Source organism: Pinus tabuliformis, chromosome 1_1, assembly GCF_031772625.1.
Source record: "Pinus tabuliformis cultivar Carrire ecotype Pingquan chromosome 1_1, CPIR1, whole genome shotgun sequence".
Classification (NCBI taxonomy): Eukaryota; Viridiplantae; Streptophyta; class Pinopsida; order Pinales; family Pinaceae; genus Pinus; species Pinus tabuliformis.
The window spans coordinates 191,988,062-191,998,938 of NC_142297.1; the positions used below are offsets into that span (position 1 = coordinate 191,988,062).

Consider the following 10,877-nt stretch of genomic DNA (forward strand, 5'->3'; position numbering starts at 1 on the left):
CCCCTCCATCATTAAGTGTTCACATATCCTTAATGTATTCATCAACATAGTTTCCTTACCATGGAAAACACACAATTTATCACAAATTTCCAAGTTGCACCATCCTCCATTGAAGCCCACTATGTAACACCTTATTGGTCTTCCATCCTATGTGACAAGACATCCTTAGTTCTCTTATCCTACATGATAGTATATCATCTTAATTGTCTCATAAGTCACCAAAAATATATCACTAAGGCTACAAAATTTGAAGAATGGTACTTTGGTCCACCTTAATGTAAAGGAGCTTGCAAGTGTTAGGAAACTCTCATATAAAAGGGGGAAGCTTGAAAAATGCTAAGCCAATACAAGTTGTTAGTCATTCACCAAGAGTGTAAAGGATCCCTATGATTGTGTAGTTCAAGGTTAGCACATTTGGGTGAACTACATTGGCTAAGTGAGAAGAAAAAGAAGATAGGACTTGCAAGAGGTAGGCACGTGGTTACTTCAAGGGTTAGATTGCGCACATCTATTGGACAATATGAAGAAGGCAATATTTCCTTAGATTCATTATACATTTGTAGGAGAGTTGCAGGCATGAGGCTACAAGTCCCTCATTGTGTATTTGCGACATTCTTCATATAATAAAGTTAAGGCATCTACCTTGGGTGCCACATATATATATGTGTGTGTTGTGGACTCTTTATGATTGTTGGATACAACTCCTTACATTACTGTACATTGGTTGAGAGTAAAACATATTTCTAGGATTTCTTAGAGGCCATAGTTGAAAGTATGCTTACTATTGAATGGAGTTGGTTGAGTAAGACTTAGTTGCACTGGACATATTGTAGCTTAAGGAAAAGTTATGGGCAAACCTTAAGTAAAGCGGCATTGTTTAGTTGTAATAGGTGCACGTTGGCCAAGCCCCTACAATGGAGGCAAGAGAGTGTTGCACGACATCAACTACTAAAAAAATCTTCAGAAAAACTCAAGTTTGCAACAACAAAAAATTCAAGTAGACTACAAGTCCATAACTTTTCCCTTCTTGAAATCGTTCAAAACTTGGAAAATGGAATTCAAAGCCTCCCTCAACAAGAGTCTAATTAGATTTCAATGGAATAATTGAAGAGCCTTATTTCCAATGTTGTGAACCAGGGGCTCCAAACAACTACCAACACACCAAACAAGAAGAACAACGCTCCAAACAAACACCAAAACATAGCACCTAACCAAGATAGTAACCATGAGAGACTAATCCAAAACCACTAAGAAAATACAAAGAATTGTCAATATAGTTCAAAAGTGAACGCTTCCCAAAATTCCAGTTGAACTAGAGTCGACCATGACCGATTCTCCTCGTTGGACAAAGCATTTTGCGCTCTAATCCATAATCCCACATCTTTCCTCCTACATATACACTCTACAAGGTTCAATTTATTGGCTAAACATAAATTATAGCATGTGTGGCGATGTCATAAGGGTGATGCACATTGAATCCTACCTCCATCTGGTTATACTATGATAGTATGGATGCCTTGACATATTTTGCTTAATGAGCTTGATATGTGGCACTACGCATAGTTGACATTAGACATGAACCTAGAGGATAGCTTGGAAATAAATTCCCTTTTTTCCTTAGCCTCCCCTCATTCAATCTAAAGGCTTTATTGGCAAGGGTGTACTATTTAGACCCCTTAGGACATGGAAAAAGGTGATATCATTAAACTAAAGAGTATCCTTTTTTATTCTTGCAATGAAGTAGGCTACCTTACTATCAAATGAGATTTTATGATTGTTTATGAGATTAATAATTATATTTGAATTACCACTAAAAATCATTGTCCTCACTCTAGTCATATTTATAGAAATAAGTCACTCCACAAGAAAATATGCTCAATTTTGAGTTGTACGTGGTTGTCCCTTAAACTATTTATAAGATAGATTTCATTTCTCACATATATAAATGATGAGCCATTACACTTGCCACCAATGTATGATTTCACTTTTAATAAAACCTTCTCTTATAATTAATAAATTTAGTAAATTCGAGTGATTAAAAAATAACATTAAAATATAATTTAAAAAAAAATCCATTTTTATTATAATGATTTAAAAAAATATATTAAATTATAAAATTAAACGACATAAATAAAATGAACGTTATCATTTTAAAAAATACTAATTAAAATTTTTATTAAATTCTTAATTAATCTAATTTTAATTTTTAATTTCCAATAATAAATTTTAAATATTATAAAATCTCTAATTATATAATATAATAAATTTTTAAAAATCCCATAAATTTCATCTAATAAATATAAATTTATGAATATGAATATTAATATTAATAAAAAATAAAATATTATAATTATAATTATAAATGTAATATTCATTAATTTATAAATATTAATATTAATAAATAGTAAAATAAAATATTATAATTATGAATATAATATTTATAAATTTACACTTATAATTAGGTATAAGCCTAATTATAGATGAGTGCAGCAGCCTCTTGGACCTATGGGACCGTGGCATAGACATGTGAGTCTGTATCTTTATATTCCTGTTCCCATGAATTTGAGGCCCCTCTTTGTGCCATTTTTCTGACAAAATTTTCAGGCTGGAACAAATGGTAGCTCATTCTCAAATCAGAAGTGAATGCACACATGGGTTCCACTATGGTGTTATGACCATTTCTAACGATCTGATTGTATGCATCTTGATCAAATCTTGGAAGAGCATTATTCCCAGCTAGAGAGACCCAATCCTCTGAGTTGCAAGGATGACGTGTTTGATCAGCTTCTCTGGGGAGCTTTGTGCATCTCTTGGCTATTCCCCATCCTTCATTTCAATGCAAGTAAAAATTGAAAATCACCCCACGACTGCAAGTAAAATTGAAAATCACCCCATGCCTACAAAACATGGAAGCTATTGGCCGATACCCATCTCGGAACCGGGTATTATAATATCCAGTGGCCATGTTAATGTAATAAAGGCTAATTATGCTGCACTGGTAGTCATGTTACTGTAACAAAGACTACTTATGCTAAGTTGGCATAGCCATTAAAAGCCTGTATTTGCACAAGATCACATGGAGGAGCAGGATAGGTGAAACAACACATTAGTTTAATTCCAACGATAAGTATGTTTTACATTCAGATTTGCCTGCTACATGCATATTTTGTCTGCTCTACAAAAAGGTGTGCTTTAGGCCTAATTATGCATGAGTGCAGCATCCTCTTGGACCAATGGGACCGTGGCATAGACAAATGAGTCTGTATCTCTATGTTCTTGCTCCTATGAATTTGAGGTCCCTCCTTGTGCTATTTTTCCAACAAATGAGACGAGTAACCTCCAATTTTCAGATTGAAACAAATGCTGGCTCATTCTCAAATAAGTGAATGCACACATGGCTTCCACTGTGGTGTTGTGACCATCTTCTGGCAGTCGGAGATTGGCATTTCTAACGATCTGATTGTATGCATCTTGATCAAATCTTGGAAGAGCATTCTCCGCGGCTAGAGTGATCCTTTAAACATTCATCAACATTTCAACTATTTCTGTTGAAAATAGATTCCATTATCTGAACGAAGACTACATTAAACAAGCAAACTATGGAAATCAAATATATCTCATGCCATATATTTAACCTTAATGCATACTGCACCTGGTAACAAGCTTCCCTAAACTAAAAAAAATAACTCGTTAGGCTTGCTGTATATGGAGCAGTTGCAGGGCTTACAACTAGAAAACAAGACTGTAAACTTAAAACAGACTAGTGAAAGAAGGCTACATTAAACAAGCAAACCATGGAATTCTAATGTATCTCCTGGCATATTAACCTTAATTCACACTGCACCTGGTAACAAGCTTCCTTAAACTAACACGAAATAACTCGTTAGGCTTACTGTATATGGAGCAGTTGCACGGTTTACAACTAGAAAACAAGACTATGAACTTAAAACAAACAGAACGAGACCCATTAAACCTTTGTTACCAAAGACAACCATTTGAGTCTTGAAGCAAAGCTCTCTATATCCTGGTCTAATGTACAATCTTTTATTGCCTTTATGTACTGAATTTTGTCCATTTTTTTCCCATAGAATATGTTATCTTTGACAGTCCCACTCTGAATCCAAGCTGTTTGTGCCAAGTAGGCAACACTACCATACACTTGAACCTGCACGCAGTGCAATCAAAAAGTTTATGGAAGAATTTCTATATAAATAAATATATGTGCTACAAAACAAACTATAGAAAGCAAAGAAACTGCATCTAAATTTCTGTTGAACTATTAAATGGTTAGTGCTGCTCAAGAATAGTTTATGTTCAACTTACATTTCCTGAATTTTTTGGGATTTCTCCAACAATTGTATATAGCCGAGCAGATTTCACTGATCCCACTGAGCCACAAATTGCTACCTTTTCTCCCTTTTTTAATTTGCAGATTTATTCCCTTCAATGTTAGTTTTTGCAGTGAAGACTCCCGATCCCAACTCAATATACCTTGAAGAATTTCGATGATATACTGGGATCCAGCGAGTGCTTTCCTCACAACAACATCCTGTCTCAGCTCAGCATCTTGTAATAACTTGTCCAGACGATCTAGAAAGACTTTAACTTGAATTAATATAGCCAAAACGTCAGCTAGCATTCTCATTGGCTCTTGCATGACATGGAATATTGCAAGACTGTAAATATGGACATGGCAGTTAACAGTGGATCACCTATGATAGCACACCCTGCAAAAACCATGGATGCAGTAATGATGGGTGACATCCAGTAGAGTATGGTGCCATGTGTTCTATTAACCTGTGCAAAACAACAATTTGAGCTCGACAACTCAAAGATTTTCTATGAACTCCTTGAATTTTTCTTCCCATGCTTGTAATTTGATTATTTTCATACTATTGAGAATTTCATATGTTATTCTGAGTCGTTCATCTTATGTAGTCATGAGCTCAGCTTGGGACTTCTGGAGGAATTTTGATAATCAAAGCACATCTAGGATTCTTTTTGATAATCAAAACACATCTTCTAGGATCCCTTTCGGCTTAATAGCGGACTTGTCGACCATTTGAAGAACAATGGAGGTTTGCCTTGACATCCTTTGAAGATTTAAATTCTCCATGATGTCTTTCGTCATGACATTGATGGCTCCTCCCAAATAAATGTAAGTGTACTCTGGGATGGGTGTTTTCTCTATGCAAACATCTACAACAGGTCATGGAGCAATTCTCCCAGATAGAACTGGATCTGCATCTGCCTATCGGATTACTGGTTGCTATATCAGCAACACGAGCATTAGATCTGTTATCTCATCTATAGGTGTTGCTAGATGTGAGCTGCAGGAAAGTGAAGCTAAGTGAGCAGAGGGTAAACTGCTTCATGTGGTTGGGCGCTGGCGTCCTTGATCAATAAAAACAACATGAATCAGTAATTCGGCTGGTATACTGTATGCATACTTGATTTAACTAATTATCAAACGCATCATACACATTATTCATATATACCCCGGCTTTGAGATGGTACAGTTGCTTTGGTTTATTTTCATTTAGATAAATATTAAGATTACCATGTAAATAGAAAAGCTTCGTTCTATGAAATAACAATTAATAACAACGCCATATATAATTTCCAGTATTATGACAACCGCTTCTGCTTGCTTCGCTTTTCCGGCTTCTTCTTGCTTGGCTTTTACGTAAACTAGCACGCATGCCTTTAGTCGTCCGCGAAGTTCGTCCCCCTCTTACTCCCACAACAGACACTGTAATTTGGGACATCCAGAGAGATCGAGCTCCTCCAACCACGTACACTGTTCAACACCTTCCACTTCTTCTAGCTCCAAGCACCTACGAACTTTTACCACTCTAAGCCTTGTCAACTGCCATAACCCCCTTATCACCTTCAACTTCACACAAAGAGGTGCGTAAAACACCTCCAAAGAGGTCAACGTTTCCATCCTCGGCAGCTCTTCGAGCTCTGAGCACCCACCAACATAGAGCTTCCGAAGCTTTGTACACTGCTCCAACTCCCTTATGACCTTCACCTTGTCACAACAATATGCGTGAAGCTCCTCCAAGGAGGTCAACGTTTCCATACTCGGCAGCTCTTCGAGCTCTAAGCACATACCAACATGGAGCAGCCGAAGCTTTGTACATTGCTCCAACCCCCTTATGCCCTTCAGCTTCACACAATGATATGCGCTAAGCTCCTCCAAGGAGGTCAACGTTTCCATACTCGGCAGCTCTTCGAGCTCGAAGCACATACCAACATGGAGCACCCGAAGCTTTGTACATTGCTCCAACCCCCTTATGCCCTTCAGCTTCACACAATAAGGTGTGTGAAACTCCTCCAAGGAGGTCAACGTTTCCATCCTCGGCAGCTCTTCGAGCTCTGAGCACCCACGAACATTGACCAGCCGAAGCTTTGTACACTGCTCCAACCCACTTATGCGCTTAAGCTTCACACAGCCGACTGCGCAAAACGCCTCCAAAGAGGTCAATGTTTCCATACTTAGCTCTTCCAGCTCACAGCACCATCTGACATTTAGCAGCCTAAGCTTCAGTGTATGCTCCAATCCAGATATGCTCTTCAGTTTCACACAACTGTCTGTTATCAACTCCTCCAAAAATTCTGCCAGCTGCAAAGGTACCTGCAAATATTCAAGGTTCAACGACAAGAAAGATATTAGAAAACCGTTGGCGGTTCAATCTCCAAAAAAGATGTTCGATATCTATTGAGCCGTTGTGGCACGATATTAATATCGCCTACACATACCAAGATAACACAACAAATTTCTAATTACCTGTGATTGGTTTTCAGTTTGCCACAATGTATTGAGATCGCTCTCAGACACATCTAGATGCCTTAAATTTTTCACGGACACCCAGGAAGGCAAAGAAGAGTATGGACACTTTCTCCAACGCAACCATAAGATCTCTGGTAACACTGTCCTTCGCGAGATACGTTCCATATCTTGCGACTCCACCATCCCCAATATGCGCTCCATAACATCATCTTCAGTATCAAGAATTCGCAACCTCATCGTGCCAATACGGCCCAAGACATAATCACCATATTTATCATAATCCCTTCGATCCATCTTAAGTCCCCGCACCATTAGCTGACCCTTTTTGAAAAACGATCGTCAAAAAAGACGATGAATTAAAACGATGGTTATTTTTGGAAAGTACGATGAACTAAAACCCGATCCAAACTTTTATGAATTGAACAACTAATCTATAAATTGATTGATTTACTGAACACTTACAGATGGTTGCTGCGATAAATAATCAATAACGTCCTCTGTCCAACTCCAAAGACGAAAAGGCGACGTTTTCTCCCCGATTTCTCTTCCCAAATCTCGCAGATGGTCATGCATATGGATCAAATTCGAACTGTCCACTTCCACGAGACATCTATCCTGTAGATTTTGAAACCCCCGCCTTCCTTTCCAGCCTGATGCATCCCATATGCTTATGGCTGTATCTCTGTTTTGTCCACTGAGAAAACATGCAATATCTAGGAATATCTGTTGTTCCTGGTTATCAAGGGCATCGTAACTAATTTTAAGACTCCCCTTTACCTCAGTGGGAAGACTCCCCAGTTCGTCTTCCCACTCTGATATCTCTTTTCCATAAAGATGTGCCCCTATCACTTTCAATGATAAGGGCAATCCATTACAATATTCTACAAATCTATCTATAAGATCTTGAAACACTTGAGGCGGATAGGCTTGGTTGAAGGCATGGGAGCAGAAGAGCTCTCGCGAGTATTTTGTGTTAAGCCCAGTCAACATATAAATTGATGGTATTGCCACTCTTGCTCTTATGAGAACATCCTTATTTCTAGATGTAATCAATATTAAACTCCCAGCAAGGAAATCAAGGGCTTCAAGGGGCAAAAATGCTCTGACCTGATACTCATGGTTTACGTCATCTAAAACTATTAAAGCTTTAGAAGATTTGAGATGCTCAATGAGCATCCGTTTACCTTCATCAACACTGTATATTGGCTTATCGATTAGAGCCAAATCCTTCAAAAGTTGTGTCTGCAGCAAAGTTAAAGACCCATCTTTGATGTCAGATAAAAAGCAGGATTTAGGATAATCTGATTTCTTCCTATTGAAGAACTGTTTTGCTAACGTTGATTTTCCTACTCCACCTAACCCTGTGATCGCCACAATCTGAGGTTTTCCGCTTTGCGGTTGCTGCAACCGGACTGTTTTCTCAAAGTCTAACATCTTGTCATCCAAACCTATTGGATATTCGGCCACGTACAGGTCTGGTTTTTGTTCTTTCACCTTTTTCGACAAACATTCAACTACCTTGTCTAGCAGCTTCAAACCCAACTCCTCACTGGTTATTGACAAGAAAATAAATAAAACTAGTGAGATAAACGTTTATGTCTATTTATCAAAAATAAAATACTGCCGTATCAAGAAAGTCAAGGCTGAGTTCTCACCCATTGCGCTCCTCCAACTCGAAACCGTGATGGTATGAAACCGTAGAAAGTGCGTTTCTCCAGTTTTCGATGGTTTTGGAGTCATGTCGCGGCATCCCTTCATCATTTGTCTTCTTTGCCAGTTTTTGTAGGTTTTCAGCATACTTTCCCTTGTTCCACCGAACGTCAGCAGGCTTGACACAGTAAAACACAGGGACAATAGGAGTATTTGACTGCAACATCCATACGAGTTCATCTAAGCACCAACTTGATTCAGCGTAATTAGGAGAGAAGATCGCCACATGGACGGTGGCAGTTTTAATAGCATGTTCTATTTGATCAACGAAACTGTATCCGTGTTGCATTTCATGTTGATCCAGAAATGCCCTCAAACCTTTGTCCTGAAGACGAAGGTAGAGAGACCTGGCGAAGGTTTTCTTGACATCAACACCTCTGTGGTTGATGAAAACGTGGTACGACTGAGAAGCGATGAAGGCGGGGGCAATGGTGGAGGCGGATGCACTCATTGCGGCGGTGGAGTCGCATGGATCGGTGGAGCTGGATGCTCCCACCGCGGCGCTGGAGGCGGAGGCAGCGGTGGAGGAGGATGCGGCGCTCGAAGTGGATGCAACCAGTACAGCAGTGGAGGCGCATGGATCGGTGGAATAGTATGCACCCACTTCCGCGGTGGTGGCGCAGGCAGCGGTAGAGGATGCTGTAGTGGATGCGAATGAACCCACTTCCGCGGTGGAGGTGGAGGCAACGGTAGAGGATGCTGCAGTGGAGGCGGATGCAGCTGTGGAGGCGCATGGATAGTTGGAGCAGGATGTGGACGATGCGGCGCTGGAGGCGGATGCGCCCAATACAGCAATGGAGTCGCATGGATCGGTGGAGTAGGATGCACCCACTTCCGCGGTGGAGACGGATGCAGCAGTGGAGGCGCATGGATAGGTGGAACAGGATGCACCCACTGCAGCGGTGGAGGAGGAGGCAGCGGTGGAGGAGGATGCGGCGTTGGCGGAGGCGCATGGATCGTTGCAGCAGGATGCACCCACTTCTGCGGTGGAGGGGGAGGCAATCGTTGGGGAGGATGGTGCAGTGGAGGTGGAGTCGGAGTCTGAGGCAAGGATGCAACAAGATGAACCCATTGCAGTGTTAGATGTGGTGGCAACTGTGGAGGATGCAGCGGTTTGCCAATTGGTAAATAGAAATGGGAAGGGATGGTCGACACAAATTTGAAGGGATGAAAATGAATCAGGGGTTTCGAAAAGCCTGAATCGTCTCGTGTGCATATATATGCATCTAACCTTAGAACAAGCCCTTCACCGTGGTTAATCCGCGGTTATGCACCCACTGCATCTCTGTCGCTTCGTTCGGTCCCGTGGGGCCTGGCTTCGCTGTGTCTTTGATTTCGTTGGTTTCCCAATATCATAATATACTGGAATTTGGATTTTCAATAGGATTTTTTGGCCACCTCGATTTGCGTACTTGTCTGCTTTCAACAACTAAGATACTGGAATTTCGATTTTCAATAGGAATTTTGGCCACCTCGCTTTGCGTACTACTCTGCTTAGTTAGAATTGGAATTTCAAAACAAACTCATTTCTCAAATGTGATTAGTGTCACATATATTTCACCCGTTTTAACATTTCGAAGGACTCATTTTACAGTATCGCAAATCTTTTAAATATATTTGATAGACAAATCACCGAGACGACCCAGTGTATACGTTCACCTCCCACCCTTTCCGAACCTGCGTCCGTTTGGTATTCATGTATGTTATGCTATTGTAACTGATAGTAAGTACTCTACATAATGCTATGTTCATGTTGAAATAGTATCCATGTGAATAAAGTAGTTAGTTTAAGGAGTCGATATGTTCACTTAGAAAATAATGAAAAATTTTGGATGATTTTGATAAAATTAAAGAATGGCAAATTTTGGATGATTTTGATAAAATTTGGGTTATAGTTGATAAGTTTTAGAGTTTTTGGTGTCTTAGGGGTTTTCAATGGTGTTGAATCTATTTCTATTGTAAAAAAATAATTCAAACACTTTCACGATTGGATTTTTTGAAAAAAAACCATCAGATTCTAACGAAATTTTTTCTCTTCGGGTGAAATCATTGTCTCGTTAAACAAGGTCTATGTGAATAATCTTTCATCCATTCTATGTTTTCAAATTGAGCACAAGATAATTAAATTTTGAAATCCCAGAAAAGGTGTCGAGAGAAACAATCGTGTCTTCTTGCTCTTCAAAAATTTAGAAATCCAAAGACAATCTGTTATTGTTGCTTTTATATTTGGTTCAGCTTGACATCATTTTGGTGGTAGTTGGTCGCAAATTCTCTGAGGGAATAAACCCATAGGTGAAACAGAAAATGATTGTTGCCCACTACCCAAAAACGGTAGAGACACCTAGTGAAGGTTTCCTTGACATCAATACTC

General features: G+C 39.5%; 1 protein-coding gene across 4 annotated transcripts; it reads right to left on the reverse strand.

Annotated features, from left to right (window-relative positions):
- Positions 1–2,682: 2,682 nt before the first annotated feature.
- Positions 2,683–9,719, reverse strand: LOC149212182 (disease resistance protein Roq1-like). Of its 4 annotated transcripts, none has more exons than XM_089391756.1 (6): positions 8,452–9,718; positions 7,259–8,345; positions 6,794–7,117; positions 5,639–6,640; positions 4,324–5,394; positions 2,683–4,165 (listed from the first exon to the last, which is right to left on the reverse strand). In XM_089391756.1, exons 1-4 carry the CDS (start codon positions 9,576–9,578, stop codon positions 5,735–5,737), a joined length of 3,444 nt encoding a protein of 1,147 aa, XP_089247882.1. In that variant the 5' UTR covers positions 9,579–9,718; the 3' UTR covers positions 2,683–4,165; positions 4,324–5,394; positions 5,639–5,734. The 4 variants fall into 4 exon arrangements, with proteins under 4 accessions (XP_089247882.1, XP_089247881.1, XP_089247883.1 ...); XM_089391755.1 differs by having other exon boundaries at positions 2,684–4,165; positions 5,561–6,640; XM_089391757.1 differs by having other exon boundaries at positions 2,701–4,165; positions 4,324–6,640; positions 6,794–7,111; positions 8,452–9,719.
- Positions 9,720–10,877: the final 1,158 nt, after the last annotated feature.

Excerpts from the sequence above, each read along its gene's own strand:
- LOC149212182 (XM_089391756.1), bottom strand. The coding sequence starts at position 9,578 with ATGGGTTCATCTTGTTGCATCCTTGCCTCAGACTCCGACTCCACCTCC. Across the intron at positions 8,346-8,451 it reads GAGTTGGAGGAGCGCAATGG|TGAGGAGTTGGGTTTGAAGC; the intron begins GTGAGAACTCAG and ends GTCAATAACCAG. Across the intron at positions 7,118-7,258 it reads ATTTATCGCAGCAACCATCT|GGTCAGCTAATGGTGCGGGG; the intron begins GTAAGTGTTCAG and ends TTTTTCAAAAAG.